We start from the raw sequence: 16,772 nt of genomic DNA on the forward strand, positions 1-16,772 counted from the left end.
ACTGTCTACAGACTCAGCCTTGGCTGACAACCCAGAAAACCAGAATGCTACCCAAAGATAAATGTCCCCTAGGAAGGAGGTGAATGAAGGTACAGAGTGTGATAACTGCCTGATGTTATCTGTCAACTTAAGAACACATTGTTTTCTGGTGACCTAGTTGACTACCTACCACATTTATTAAGAACCTCCTATAAAAAGAGACCATGTTGGCCACTACTGGGCCACCACTGGGAACAGCAGCTTTGTCCATGTATTTAAGTTTTTCCTAATAAAACTCTTATAAAATTCAATAAAGCTACATGCCAGTTCTTTGGAGTCAGTCCTGAATTTAGATTTTGGGATTTCCCCCCAACTCTACCCCACCAACGGATACAAAATGTCCCCATACTTTAAAAGAGCCTCTAATATTTTAAAATTAAATTAGTTTTGTTGGGCAAAGAGAAACTTCCCAAAGATTTCATGCCAGTAGAGAGCAGAACTTTATGCATTCCAATGCAAATGTAAAACATGGTCTTTTAGAGAGCTCTGGAATTTTTTTTTAAAGGCCATTAAGGCAGTTAAACATGTAAAGTTAATTATAATATTGTCATAACACAAATTTCTTTATCTCTTAGCAAACAGTAAAACCCAGACTGACTCTGATAAAAGTCAATCAAATGATATAAAAAGAGCAAAAAAAGCACTGTACTTACTTACAAATTATGTGACCTTCTTTCCCAGAATGTTTGGGTCTAGTGCTGTCCAAGAGAATAAATAAGTACACCTCAAAGAAATTAACACAGCTAATATTTTTACCAGTCTTTATACTCCATCTTGATAGATGCTTCCACTTTGAATTAGTCAAATACTTCTTCCCTTCTCTATATAGACACATCCTTTTACTGCCAAAACAAACAGAAATGTATACACATCTCTAGGTCTTGTATTTTTAATCATCCTATATTGTTTCAGCCTTACAGTTCTAAACTTTCATAGTGTAATACCTGATTAAAAGTAGTGTAGCACTGATTAAAAGATCATATTATACTTTGGCTTTTTAAAAAATATTTCTAAGTCACTGAGATGTTACCACTGAGTTAACTTTTAGAACTGATGTCTTGAGGATGTTGTGGGCTGTATTGTTATGTATTATGCAGTATTGTTCAGTACTGCATAAATGTTAGTCTGAATTCTTGCTCTAACCTTGCCTTCTTCTCTGCCTGGTTCTATTATACCTCCAAACAATGGGCCATTATAAATGTTGCTTTTGGTTAAAGTTATAAAACAGAATTGAGCTGATCAGATTTTGACATCGGCTTTTGAACACTGCAATGCTTCCCCCCTTAAGACAATCCCTCATACAGATATTTCTATATATAAGCTACAACTATGTTCCCTAGAGAGTAAAATTACTTTTTTGAAGATGTAGTTCAGAAACTGGTCAATTTATTTTAAAGAACCCAGTCATTAATTATTTAGCAAAATGACATCTTTTTGCAAGTGAATAATCAATCATCTCCTTTCCAAATACATTTCTTTTTTTCTAAGTTGAAATTTTCCTCTCTGAGTTTTCTTAAATTGTGACCCTTTCACATTATATGTAAGACATTTTAAATTTCTTTTTCTTGGTCAACTCTTCAGAACTGACTGACTTCTACACCCATCCCCCAACCCCTGGAAATCAACTCTATTTTTCAACTTTCCAATTTAGTATCTCTGTAAATCACACATTCATTTGTGTTCACCTAAATAATTGGTGTTTGGTGTTTGTCTTTTGGTGATTGTGTATTCTCTTTCTCCCTCTCTCTCTCTCTTTCTCTCTCTCTCCTATGAGTCATTACAATTCAGTAGAATCACAATAGAGAGTTCAGAACCTGTCGCCCACACTGTACTGTAAGCTAAAGGAACCAGAAGACAGCTTTCTCTTGCAAATGTCAAGTGTTCAGCATGTCTCCATTGGGGGCTGAATAGAAATGTAACCTTAGAAAAGTTAAGTCCCTGGATCTGGGCAAAGCTTTGAGCACAGGCATACCTCATTTTGTTGTGCTTTGCTTTATTGCACTCCACAGGCATTGCATGGCTTGTTTTTGTTTGTTTGTTTATTTGTTTGTTTGTTTTTTACAAATTCAAGGCAAGATCCTCTAACAACAAAAAGATTATGACTCACTGTATCATGCTGGTCTTAAATCAAATTCCCATTATCTCCAATGTATGTCTGCATTCTGAGTCCAGAGTTGACTTTTGACTTTTCCTACAAGGGCCTATAATTGGTAGTTTCAGTACCTCGTTCATCAGATTAACTCTCTTCAGCACCAACTTTATGTCTAATTTGTTCTGCATGAATAGAAAAACCCACAGGACAAATAGCAGGATATTTTTTATGTTTGTCAGCATACCTGTCAGCATACCTATGTACATGGGAGGGAAAGAGTCTGGTGGTCTCCCTTTCAAGGCTTCTCAAATGTAGCTTCTTTTATTTTAACAACCCAAATAATCCCACACCATGTAATTCTTATTACCAATTCTGCTTGGTCAACAAAGGATTCGACAAGGTTGTAGAAAACCCATTAGAGGACTTATATTTGGCAATTATTATACCTTTCATGAGCAGACCTCAAGTATTGTGACTAAAAATCCTTACTGAGGTTCGATAGGATATCCAACCAACATAAGTTCAGGTATCTAACCAAAGGTTTTGTTTGTTTGTTTGTTTGTTTGTTGTTTGGTGTTAGGGTTATTTTGCTACATTCAGACAGAGATGAATACACATAGACAGATTGGTATGATGTGGGCAAAAGATTTGACCGAGCAGAGAGAGGCTGGAAGAGGAAGAAAGGCCAGGATAAAGGGAAATGTGTGAAATCAAATGTGCACTCTGTATTTAACTCCAGAATATTGCTCGCAATTATAATTACCCACTTTGCTTTGCAGCTCAGAATAAAAGTGGCGTTGCACCAAACCCTACCCAAGCATCAGTCGTGATTAGAAAGTACTCCACACCTTGGAGAACCGAGGAGACAGAAGCATAATTTTAAATGCAAATTAAATTGAGGGGGTAGCAGAGAGAACACATAAAAGACAGTAAAACAAAACCTTTCAATTTTCTTAAATTAGCAGTCTAATGTGTTCTAAAGAGCAGCTCCACTCAGATCTTTTTCAGGGGTTGCATTTCATCACAATATAAAATGGGCAAATCCATCACCTTCCCCTGCTCATGCTCTTGAATTGAGATTGAAGGGAAAATTAGAAACTGTTCATTTGGGCTTGCAGGCTCAGCATCGTGCACAGCTTCCTTTTATGCTCAGTGTCCTGTTGAAAGCGGCCAACAAGTGCTGGTGAGTACCTGCTAACTTTAAGACTCTTCCTTTTATATATCTTTTTTGGCTACCTTTCTGTTGGCAGGGGTTGGGGTGCGGATGCGGGAATCTCTCAAAAGATTTATGTTATAATGCTCCTTTTGAAAGCTTGGAAATTTCAGACAGCTTTTAAAGCATCTTCTAGTGACTGATTCACAGAAGGCAAGAGAGTTATTTTCAGCCTAGATGCCGATAGCTGATCTTTGTAATAATTATAACAGGAGGATATTTAACATGTGCTAGCTAAAATGACCCTTCCCTACAACCCTAGACAGCATTATGGTAAGAAGTGGTACCCCCAACAATTTTTACACAACTTTCTTATCATATTAAGTATTTAATCATATAATTCTGTTGTCATTACAAGTCAAACTGGGACTTGGGGCTATACAAATAAATTATTAAACCAAAAATCATTATTTTAGTAATTATGACACTTCTCTGCATAAGAGATGGGTGGGGACAGGGGAATGGATAATGGATCCACGTGACACTTACATGTAGATTTTGATGGGGATGGTTTTCTGCCAAAGTTTTACATAGGAAACTGGTCCTTTTCTTCCTTCACAGTGGAGGATACAAAGAGGCTAAGGCTGGCGTCACCTTCCGTTGCTAAGGTAACGTGTTCTGTGCCATTTTATTTGATAAAAGCAAGTCCAGTGGATGGAATACGTTATTCATTGCCTTTCTAATAAAAAAATCAAAACTGTTTACTTCCACCAGGAATGTTTAGTGAGATCAAAGACTCTCTGGCTGAAATTGCTCTTGCTTTTATTGCCGGCAGTTAGCCCTTGATTTTTGTTTTCTTTTTGCAGTAAGTATGATTTTTTGTTGGGGTACCTTTGTGTATTTATTAAAGTTTCCTCTTACCAGACTTGGTTTCCTAAATTAAAAGTGTGTGCTTTTAGAAAGAGAAATAGCTGGATTAGCTTTCTGAGCTTGATTTTAATGACTTTGTCTTGTTGGTTCTTTCCAATAGCATCCTGCACAAACAGAATATAGTTCATTTGTACAAGTGTCAGGGAAAGGCTGCATATGCTCGAAAGAACCCAACAGGCAGAATGTTTTTAATGAAGTATATAAGCTTCCTGACAGACTAGTGCATGATAATATTGGGATCATTGTAACTCTGAAATAATTGTCACTGCTCTATAGAATTCTTTCTTAAAAGCAGCCTATGTCAGGGACAAGCAGGTAATAATCCTGTAGCATTTTATAAAATGTGCTGAAAGGAATTGCTATAAAGGAAGGAATTCAAGGCATTTTACAGCAAACATGTCAGCATGTGTCATAAATGCAAAGCATCTCTAAGTGGAGGCTCTGATTCCCAGGTTATTCTTGCTGCTCAAGGGGAATTGAAACTCTCTAGACCAATTGAGGATCAATATTAAGAACAGCTGACACTTAATGATGCCATTTATCAGACAGACTTTCAAATAACAGATAGCATATGAATTTAACAGTATATTTTCCAGTTAATATACAACAAGGAAAGACTGGTATGCCATCTCTCTTTAGACTGGATCATCTGTTTTTTTTTTTTTCTGAGTAGAATATATTACTTTAAATGAATGTTAGTTAAATGTGGCATTTTCTCATACAGTAAGAAAGCTATGTTGAGGGGTGGTTTTAGAATTGGATATGTCAGTCAAATAATGAAATATTATAATGGAATAATTTAACTATTCAGTATATATAATTATACATGTATATACTCTATATTTAAATTTTTATATGCATGTTCAGGGCTTTAAAAATGTCTTTGACAATCTAAAATACTGTGAGTTGTTTTCCTCTTTCATAGGCATACAAGTGACTACTTTGTCTTAAAACTCTGCTTTTGAAACATCAAGGATGGATTATCCCAAAATGGATTATTTTCTGGATGTCGAGTCTGCTCATAGACTCTTGGATGTTGAGTCGGCTCAAAGATTCTTCTACAGTCAAGGAGCTCAAGGTAATAAATAAAATGGGAGAAAGGGAGAAAATGTTAAGTTTGAAAGGCATCAAGCATGCTTTTACCCCCGAAGTTTGCAGGCACTGCAGTTGAAGGGACCTAGGGCACCCTGACCTATATGACTGAAATCCAGCTGGATTAAACACTCCTGAGATCAGCTTTGAGCTTCCACAGCTGCCTTATCTATTTTAGATGAATGCAGCCACTGCCTCAAGGAATTAACTTTGCACTTGGGGAGCAGTAAGGAACATGCCTGTTGTGAAGTGTTGCTGATGTGTACATTTTTATTTAATATTTCAAGACAGTCAGCTAGGCTCCAGTTTGCTCACTCATCTGTTCAAGGGTACATTTAGAATGTTTTCTCACCACACTATAGAGTACAGAAAGAAGCTGGATTGTTTTGTGGAATCTCCCAGGAGGCAGGAAAATTTTTTAGCATATTTTATGTTTTCTCTTTCCCATAGAATAGTTAGGATATTCAGACAAAGCAACCTGATGCTGAGCATATCTCAAATGGTATAGCTGAAATACTGAGGAGCAAGGCAATGCCTATATTCCTAAATAGAAAAGTAGTTGAATTCTTGGAAGTCACAAGACAGAGCTGAGAAGGAAATGCTGTTTTGATAATGCTGGCTTGTTTCACTTTGAGGGGTCACAGTACTTCACGCAGAGCACTGATAATATTTGCCTTCGCTTTCCTAGTGATGTCTTCTACGTGGGTTTTACCTCTCTCTCAAGCCAATTTCTCATGGCAACCTTGAGGGTTTGCAAGCCTCCTCCTTTTCTGTTTTATTTTTCTGGGTGTGATACAATCTTCTTAAAGTAAAAAAAATGGTTAGAATTTATATGGTTTATCTGTTTGGGTCAGTGCACTCATCAGTAGAGCTTAAATTCACAAAAGTGATATGATAGCTAATTTTTCTCACCTACTGGCTGTCTATAACTAGCATTGCTACTCTCAACCACTTAAAAAGACAAAAAAATGTTACTGAAGTAGAAGAGTAGACTGGTCACAACCTTAAGCATCCTTTGGGTCTGCAAGGAAGAAGATATCAGAAAGAGATGGTGAATGGAAGACAAAAGGGAAAGGGGGCTGGGGTAGGGCTCAATCCCATCTCCTGTCCCAAGTTTAAACATTGCTGGGTCCAGGCCATTCAGTGTGAACGGCCATTCAGAGTGAATTGAGCTGCATGACTTGGCAGAACAAGGGAAAGAAGGTGGCAATTAATTGTAGATAATAAACTTGTCCACTTTGCCTTGCAGTAGAAATAGTTTAAACATTTAAGGAGACTAGGCTTTGGGTTTTTAACGGAAGGAAAAATGCAGGGTGTGGGAGTCTCAGAGGACTCAAGGCAATCTGGTGGTTGTCAGCAGATGGAGCTGGGGGTGGAGTGGTCAGAATTGTCAGCATCAGTGACAGGTTTAGACACCAGAGTTGGAATGACTAGAAAATGTATGGGAGGTGGTAGCATAAGCTACTGCTGCTTTCTGATATGACATTCATTTTAGGGTAATAAGAATGATGTTTCAATCAAAGAATTTTCAACTTGTACTAAGACTGGAGATTCCTTGAACATCATCTAGGTCTATTTCCAAAAAAATCCCAGACTTCTTAAATCAGAAATCCAGGTGTAGATCTTAGGAGTTTGAATTTTAAGCAAGAGCTCCAATGATGATGGCCTAGCAGGCACACCAGTCTAGGGAACATTTAAGAAACAGTTCATCCAGTCCAGCAGGAACACGGTCCTTTGTTTAAGAGGCAAGATAATACAGTGGTCCAGGGTAACACCCTTAACCCTGACTGCCTAGGTTCAAATCCTGGGTCTGACACAGAAAATCTGGGCAAAATAATTTCTTTGATCTTTAGGTCCCTCCTCTGCAAATAATGGTGCCTAATTTATAAGTTGTTAACTGCATTAATGAGGTGAGACTTCAAAGTGCTTAAAACAGTTTTTGCAACATAGGAGATGCTATACATAAGCAAATCAATAAAATAAACATCCCTGGCAAAAGGCCATCTCTCCTCTGTTTGAGATGTCAAAAGAAGCCACTGCCTTGCAAATAAATGTGGGCTGACAGGAATTTAACTTCCTATTTGGGGTAAACTTTTAAAATTAAATGTTAGAGCACAGTGATCATTTCCTTGCCTCATCAAAATGTAACTCAGAAAAAACCTGAAAAATAATGGAAGTTTGTCTTGGTACTCCCTGTCTACCTAGTCTTTCCTTTCATTTGGAATATTAGAGCCCCTTTCCTTCCAACTCCTTATCCGGAGCCCCACTACTGAGGCCTGGTCACCACCAGAGTCTCCTTTCCAGGCCTCCACTGTCACTATAATGTGGGGCTTGTCATTGCATTGCTCCAGCTCCTTCACAGCTGCTTCCTTCCACTCAGAACACATGCCACAGTCTTCCCTAGATAACCAGACGTGTGGTCTGATAAATTACTCCAAGTGAAAGGGTAGAGGTCTGAGGACCAACAGAAGGAGGTCAGCATGGGAGCTTGCTCTTAAGAAAGGCATTTGAGGCAAGTGGGGCCATGTGCTGCTGCTGAATCACAAATGCATGGTGGCTCTCTATTTGGTCAGCCCAACCCAGGAACAAAGGGATGTTAGTAAGGTCAAGTAGCCACATTTTTCTGGTACCTTCTTGTGTAATGTGGGTGACCTAGGACATGGTCAGCTAAACTGGTGTGTGATGATTATCTTTTTGAGTTGTCCACACTACAGTTCATATAGATATTTCTACAGATTGACTAAGTGTTTTTATAGGTGCAAATACTTTTAAAGGAGAAAGCAAGAAAATATGAGTTTCTCTCATTTTCCATATTACCATTCTTATACCAACTTATTTACAAATTCAGAAACTTCTTGGAAGCCAACTCCTTCTATGTTAATAACATGCAAAATGTTTATCCAAAGCAATAACACCAGAATTATAATATTTTTACTTTAATACACTTTTTGAATTTTTCTTGTAAAGTGGTAAGAGTCTGTCCCTAAGATGAGAATATTTCTAGCTAGTATGAGCAAGAGTAATGAAAGAAGGTGAGAAGAAGAAAAAGAAGGTGAAAAAGCTATTCTTTCTAATTTGGGGCTACTTCTTCTGGAAGTCCCAGAGATTTTCTAAGGTCACTTGCCTGCTTTGCTGAGTAATATAGCTTGTTATTTTCTCCCACCTTTACTTTTCCTTGGTTTGATGCCAAGATGAGGAAGATGAGCCCATGTCTCCAGGGATTCTGCTTTAGATACATGATGTGTTGCAGAGAGCAGAAAAAAGCCCAGGGTCATTTGTTCATCTCTCCTTGGTGAAGGATGCTCTCCTGATTAATCTGTGAGTGGTTTGTCAAGAGTAAATCCTGCTCACACAGAGGGAGCTCTTTGAAGGACTCCATTAACTCAAGTGGAGAATTCTGGTGGCTGAAGATACACAAGGCATAAAGGGCAGCTGAGAGTTGACATCACACTACTTGAAACCACCCATCTTTCAGGTTCTGACAATGATATCTCACATAACTCAGCTTCAGACTGTTTATTTTACTGAACAACTGAACTAGGAAAAAGTCATAATATAAAATCATAAAATTAGCATCATCATGGGATTTTTAGGTTGAAATAGACATTACAGATCAGTGATTCTCTTGGTCCTTGCCTAAAGGAAGTGAAACAGAATTTGTGAGGGCCAGATCCAAGTCCCAAGATTGCATTTTCAACAACCAGCAGGGTAAATCTGATGAGCACTACTGGTTGGGAACCACCATTATGGATCATTAATCTCTTGCTACTCAGAGTGTGGTCCTGGGCTAGCAACATCAGAACCTTCATCAGGGAGCTTGTTAGAAATGAAGAATCCAGGCCCCACCGAAGACCTAAGGAAGAACTGTCTATATTTTAACAAGATTGCAAGGTAATTTGTGTTAAAGTTTGAGAAGCAATGATTTGATCCTGTACACATTAGAAACACCTGCAGGCTTTCACAAACTCAAGGCCAGAGTACCACAGCACACTAATTAAATCAGTCTTTGGAGAGGAGCCTCACACTTGGAAATGTTTTTAATTGTCCTCAGTGATTCAAATGTGCAACCAGAGCTAAGAACCACTGACTTCCCATTTTATAGAAAAGGAAGTTTTAGCACATCAAGCAGCTCTTCTTACCTGAGTATCTTTATTTATTTAGGTATTTTCTTTTAAATGAATCCAAACCACTGGAAAGGTGCAAATGGATGTTTTAAAAAAGGGTTGGACTCTATGTCTGGTGCTGCACTTTGCATATTCATTGTCTTCATTAATCCTGAAAGAAATTTAGGGAAAGAGGAATTATAATGGTCATTTTGCAGATTATAAAAGATTATATACATACACACACACACATATAACACATAGACACAGACAACTGTGGTGATAACCAGAGAGAAAGGGGTTGGGGGTAGGTGGTGGTGGGCAAGTGGGGCTAAATGAGAATGGAGGAAAAAGACTTTGCTTGGGGCAATGGGCACACAATGCAGTGTGCAGGTGATATTTTGATGAGTTGTACACTTGAAACCTATATGGTTTTGTGAACCAGTGTAACCCTAATACATTCAACTTTAAATTAAAAGACTATACACTTAGAAGCATAGCTGTCTGAATTCAAGTATATCCGACTCCAATAACCCCACAAATAATGAAGGTCACAATCAGGACCAACTCACACATCCAGAGCTCAGAGTGGTTCAGCCACATGCCCAAATCACACAGCTTACAGTGAGAAGGAGAAAACTAGAACCAAATCTCATACCACATGCATCTTTGCCCTTTCCACTGTGCTAGATTTCTTTTCTCAAACACGGTTCATATCTTTGGACATTTAAATTACCTTCAAAAAGGAAAATACATTAAAAGAGAGCAAATTCACTGAAGTCACCATGCAATCAAATTTATGACTCCTGCTCACAATTTTCCCTCTTTTATCATTTTAAGTAACTCTTGACATTAGAACCCGGTGCTACAGTCATTGTGACTTCATCATAATGCATCTTTCCTATCATGATATTGTCTTGTTCAACAAAAGGAAATGCCAGTTTTGACAACTGATAAATGTCACAGTGAGCAGCTAAGAGTCCTTCCAAGTTGTTTTTGGAAATAGAGAGGAATTCATCTAACCCCCTTATCAACCATTTTCTCCCCCAACTGCCTCCCAGCTCTACCTTTAGCCCATCCTGTGAAATCTGTCAGAAATGCTGATTTTTCCATCTTAGCTTTGAGTTCAATATACTGGTACTCTAAACCTAAATTCTAAACCTCTGGGACTTCTTAACAGGGCCCCAAAAGACAAAGACATTTTGTAGCACATAATTGTTTGCAAGTCATCACAATAGTTATCTTCACAGAATGAGCTCCTGCTATTTTCTTTCTTGTGCTTAATGCAAGACTGAGCCCCAATGTCACTTTCTCTGCGAAGCCTTGACTAACTTTTCCAGACCTTTCTCCCCCAGTATTCTGTTCAGCCTTCATTAGAGCCATTGTGATATCATATTATTCTGTTTCCACTGCTTATTAGATGCATAGGCTCACATAAATGGTTTCCCTTCTCTAAGCCTCAGGGTCTTAATCAAATAGATATAATGCTAGCTCTAAATATATAGAAGTTTTTGAGAATTGAGTTATTTCTATAAAGTGTTTAGTACATTATTCATTATTATTGGTTAGTTGTCAACAGTATTATTAATACTTAGGTGTCTGTTACCTACCTTGATCATGATAATCTCCTTGATATCATTTTCTGGGTGCCTAGTGTCATCCTGGAACACAGTAGAAGCAGTAAGATTTATCAAATGTCTCTGTTTAATTGAAGGAATGAAAATGCTTAAATCTGCATTACAAAGAGAGTCTTAAGTTTCAGGGAAAGGACTTCCTAAGACCTTCAACGAACTAACATCTTTAGTTGACAATAGAGACTCTGCTCAAGGCCAAAGGGAGGGATAGGTAAAAATAATTTTCAAATACATACAGATGCAAGAAATAGTGGAAAGTCATCAACTCTGCAATATATTAGATATATTAGATTAGTATTAATAATACTTCTCCTATAAAATAGAAGAAATTTAAAAAATAAAAAGCAACAAAAAATATAGATGGAGGGAATTGGTAAACTATGAAAGAAAATTAACCTTTAAAATAGATTTCAAGGGGTCCCTAAATAGTACTCTTTTGAGAAGGGATTTTTAATATACAATAGTCTGTGAAGACTGAGCTTTTATTCTGCCTAAAATTAGAATTGTGAAAGAGGTGACCACTCAGTGCTTGCTATAATGAACCTGAGATCAATTCAAAAGCTGTTCTGAGTATGTTCAGGAACTAGCCCTGAGCTGAACCTTCGTTGAAATCCTTTTCCCTTCTTTCTTTAGATATGTACTGCCTAGTTCATTCTTACCATTTGGGGCTGATTAGTCCTCCACCCAGCTACCATTCACATTCCTGTTTCTGAGCAGACTCAATAGAAGATGGCTATAGATACCCACCTAAGCCCCACACTGAAGATGTGCACTTTGAGAACCAGTTACTACACACCTGGGTGTGGTGTTTCTAGGAGTCTTGCCGAGTAGCACCAGGTCATTTTCCTCTTCTGTGGCTGTCCCCTGAGACTTAAATGTCATTGTCATAAATGTGGCCCATATTTGGACTTGCAGATCTAATTTGCTCCATAAGGGTGGAGGCAGGAACTATGATTCCAAAGCAACTGGATCCTTGTTTGCAGCAGGATTGCCAATTGGATTATAACCCTTTTCATTCACCAATCTAATGTCCTCCCACTTGCCCCTCAGAATCTGGCTAGGACCAGCACAGCAAAATCAGCCACATCTCTGTCTCTTCACGATGATGTCTTAACCAAGCAGTTTACATGTAATCATACTGTTTCCCAGAACCTTGTCTCTGAGAAATGCTTCAGATCACACTTTTCTGAAGTTTACAGCCTTGTTTTTATGGTACTCAAGTCATAACCCTCAATAAATACTTATTTTTTTTGCTTTCTGTTTTTCTCTGTAACTTCAGCCAGGAAGCTGCATGCTGTGCTTCACACATGGATGACAAGCTTAACTACCAAGCCTTCCTCCCCAACTTCCCACACATTCCACTTTAGACCTCTAATTGCTCACACCCAAGCTCCCCAAAGCAGTATTTAATACAGGGAGCATTTTGTGTGAAAAAAGTGTGAAAGCAGATCAAAAGGAAAAATATTGTTAAGATAGCCAGCCTGCCAATTCCATCCATATGCAGATTTCCATGAAATCCAACCTTCTATTTCTGAGTGTGTCCTTGGAACAGTACACAAAGTCACATTCTTAGCACTGACAATTTGTCTGCACATTGCCTCCTAATGCTCTTCATGCCTTTGCCCCCAGCAAACATCTGCTCTGTCACACATTATGATTCAGGGCCCATCAATAAAGTGGGCATGAATAAGGAAAAGAAGAAGACAGAGAAGAAGAGAGAATGATAGAGAGGAAGAAAATCATATGAAAATACAATGAAAAAGTTCAATCAATTAATAACTCATACTCTCACATAAGACATATGGACAGAGTGGATTAAAGATGCAGCCCATACACAGCTAACGTCAGCCATGACCCAAATAGCATAAACAATTTGCAGGTGCTTGGGAAAGAATTCTTACTTCTCATTTGCCCAAATAAATCTGTTCTGCCCCCTGCCCCAACAAATGTTCAGAACCACCCTCTGTGACAGACTGAGTTGGCAGAGGCAAGGATAGGGAGTCTAGCACATCCAAATCAGCTCATGGCTAATATCACCTTTAATATTTTAAAGAATATCTCTGTAAACAATCAGACCCACACACTCATACATACCACTGAATGAATATTGGTATTAAATTAGACTTCTGGAATTCTAGGAATGAATAGAGAGATTATTTTACAGATGTATATTTCTTTTTTCTTTCTTTAGTTTTGTTTTGTTTTCTTTTTTATTATATTTTCCATTACCATTTTTCCTCTCTATACCCCCTCCCCCTGCAATCACCATACTGCTGTCCATGTTCATGTCCCTTTTCCTTTTGGCTCAATTCCTTTACCCACCAGCCCTCATCACCATAGCTGTCAACCTGCTCTCTATCTATGAGTCTGTTTCTATTTTGCTTGTTAGTTCAGTTTGTTCATTAGATTCCACATATGAGAGAAATCATATGGTATTTGTCTTTCTCTGATGGACTTATTTTACTTAGCATAGTGCTCTCCAGCTCCATCCATAGTGTCCCAAAGAGTAATGTTTTCTTCTTTTTATGGCCAAGTAGTATTCCATTGTGTAAATGTCCCGTAGTTATTTTATCCACTCATCTACTGATGGACAGATGGGTTGCTTCCATATCTTGGCTATTGTAAATAATGCCTCAGTGAACGTAGGGGTGCTTATGTTGTTTCAAATTAGTGTTTTGGGTTTCTTCAGATACATCCCTAGAAGTGGGATTGCTGGGTCAATGGAAACCACCAACAAAATAAAAACATAACCCACGGAATAGGAAAACATATTTACCAATACATCTTTTCAGCAATACATTGCCGATATATCACTTGCTGATGATAAGGGGTTAATGTATAAAGAACTTATAAAACTCAACACCAAAAAAACTAACAATCCAATTAAAAAGTGGGCAAAGGACTAGAATTAACACTTCTCCAAAGAGGACATACAGACAGCCAATAGACATATGAGAAGGTATTCAATGTAACTTATCATCAGAGAGATGCAAATTAAAACCACAATGAGATACCACTTCACACCAGTCAGAATGGCCATCACAAACAAATCAACAAACAAGTGTTGGAGAGGATGTGGAGAAAAATAACCCAGTGCACTGTTGGTGGGAATGCAGGCTGGTGCAGCCAGTCTGGAAAGCAGTATGGAATTTCCTCAGAAAATGAAAAATGGAACTGCCTTTTGACCCAACAATTCCACTGCTGGGATTATATACTAAGAGTCCTGAAACACCAATCCAAAAGAACCTATGCACTCCAATGTTCATAGCAACACAATTTATAATAGCCAAGTGTTGGAAGCAACTTAAGTGCCCATCAGTAAATGAATGGATCAAAAAACTATGGTACATTTACACAATGGAATACTACCTAGCAGAGAGAAAGAAGGAGCTCCTAACCTTTGCAACAGCATGGATGGAACTGGAGAGCATTATGCTAAGTGAAATAAGCCAGGTGGTGAGGGACAAATATCATATGATCTCACCTTTTAGTGGAACATAATCAACAACAACAAAAAAGCAAACAAAATATAACCAGAGGCATTGAAATTAAGAATCTAACAATAGCCAGAGGGGAGGGGGAAGGGGACAATGGGAGAAAGGTTTTTTGGAAACTACTATAAAGGACACATGCACAAAACCAAGGGGGAGGGTGGAAGCAAGGGAGGGAGGTGGGTTTGGCTGGGGTGGGGGGAATGGTGGGGGGAATGCAGACAACTGTAACTGAACAACAATAAAATAATTTTTTAAAAAGTTGACACTCACTTATTGTAAAGTAAACATTGTTTTACTGCAGGTGAAGTAGACCATGCAGATTTCTGTATGTTCTCAGTATGCATCACTAGACAATAAAGTTCTTTTTGAACAAGAAAAAATCACAATGAAATATCACCTCACACCAGTCACAATTGATATCACAATAAATCAGCAAACAACAAGTGCTGGCAAGGATATAGAAAGGGGAACCCTTGTGTACTGTTTGGTGGGAATGCAGACTAGTGCAGCCACTGTGGAAACCTATATGGAGATATCTCTAAAAATTAAAAATGGAACTCTCTTTTTCCTCTTTTAAAAAATTTTTAATCCTCGCCCAAAGATACGTTTATTGATTTTAGAGAAAGAGGAAGGGAGAGAGAGAAAGAGAAACATTGATGTGTGAAGGAACACATCGATTGGTTGCCTCCTGTACAATCCCACAACCTAGGTATGTGTCCTAGTTGAGGATAGAATCCACATTCTTTTTGGTGTATGGGATGACACTCTAACCAACTGAGCCACCCAGCCAGGGCCTATGTATCTTTTTTCAGTTAATCGAGGGTAAAAGAAAACTGGGGTAATATTAAACTGTTTGGAAAAAAATAAAAAGAAAATCAACCCAATACAATTATTTTAATTTTTTAATACTTTCAAGTCACTTTCATACACATTCATGTTTTACAAAGTTGTGTGTATGGCATATGAAAAATTGGCGGTGAGAACAAAATCTCTTCTCTGGCTGGCTAAAGAATGTCATAGTGTTTTAGGCTTGAACTTCAAAGCAGCACCAGATCCAAATTCAAACCATGACTTCCCCTTTTTAGCCTGTGACATTAGGCAAGTTATTTCATCTCTTTTTGCTCCACTTTTCCCTTGGGAATGCAAATGATGATAATAAGGGTTCCTAACCCAAAGAGTTGTTTTGAAAATAAAATGAAACAAAATAGCATTTCATAAACTACAGTACAATTTATGATTTTCCAGGTAATACATGAACTTCCTATATTAATAATGTATTTTTTCCCATTGTGTTTTAGAAAACTTATAAACAAAAACATTTAATTAAAATATAAAAATAAATATTTAGATTTGATACTTATGGGCTACTGCTTAGAACAAGGGAAAAAAGAGGCTGACAAAACTCCTAAGGAAAGACATTAAGTAAATAATAATACAGATGACAGATGCAGCAAAATTCATAAAATGATACAGGAATAACTGAAGTTTGAAAACTAATAAATATAAAACACACAGCAAAATGTTATGTACACAATATACATTTAATAAATGTTAGCATTTAATACATGTTAATTATATTTTAACTTTGTTAAGCCTCAGAGGAAAATGGCAGGGCTCAGATTCCCTGAGAGACACTCTCCCCACCCCTGTCCCATCTCTCTTTTGCTGCAATTTATTTGTAATTCAAATGTCCAAGAGCAGCAATTTTCAACCAATGTGCCACAGCGATTTTTAAAACATGCCACACCTGACTATTTAGTCAGGGCCACTGACCTCTTTTCCCTGAGACTCTCAAATTTAAAAAATGACAGCAGCCAAAATGACACTAGCTGTCCATTTACACTAGGTGTAAATAAATCAAAATTATACCGATTTTTTTCTGCCATATCAGCCAAAAATATATTTTCTGGTGTGCTGCAGAATTTTAGTAATTAGTTTATGTGTGCCATGAGATAAAACAGGTTGAAAATTGCTGGTCTAGACCCTTTGGAAATGTGAGATAGTCTTAACACACAGGAACAAGAAAAAGCAACAAAACTTTGATTTTTTAAATAAAAATGCTCACAAATCCCCAAAAGAATCCTTTTTATAGTTCTGCTGCTGGGGATTTTCTTTTTTAAATTCTTAAAACATTAGTTAAACTGTACTGATTTCTTCTGAATTTACAACAAATTCTATTTTATCAGAATGTGACTTCCTTGTAGTAATTTCAATATGTCAGCATTTACCTAGCAA

General features: G+C 37.6%; 1 protein-coding gene across 5 annotated transcripts in view; it reads left to right on the forward strand.

Moving 5' to 3' along the window:
- Positions 1-3,198: 3,198 nt before the first annotated feature.
- PHACTR1 (phosphatase and actin regulator 1) overlaps positions 3,199-16,772 on the forward strand; it is a 537,076-nt gene continuing 523,502 nt past the window's right edge. For 2 of the 5 annotated variants that reach the window (XM_045847177.1, XM_045847182.1), the window contains exons 1-2: positions 4,024-4,149; positions 5,140-5,292. In XM_045847177.1, the coding sequence (XP_045703133.1) occupies positions 5,190-5,292 (103 nt within the window). In that variant the 5' untranslated portion in view covers positions 4,024-4,149; positions 5,140-5,189. Of the gene's footprint in view, positions 3,315-3,906; positions 3,953-4,023; positions 4,150-4,696; positions 4,835-5,139; positions 5,293-16,772 lie in introns of those variants that run through there. The other 3 variants (XM_045847180.1, XM_045847179.1, XM_045847181.1) reach the window with 3 other exon arrangements.

Source organism: Phyllostomus hastatus, unplaced genomic scaffold (genome assembly GCF_019186645.2).
Source record: "Phyllostomus hastatus isolate PE091 unplaced genomic scaffold, TTU_PhHast_1.1 phas_contig_524, whole genome shotgun sequence".
NCBI classification, from domain to species: domain Eukaryota; kingdom Metazoa; phylum Chordata; class Mammalia; order Chiroptera; family Phyllostomidae; genus Phyllostomus; species Phyllostomus hastatus.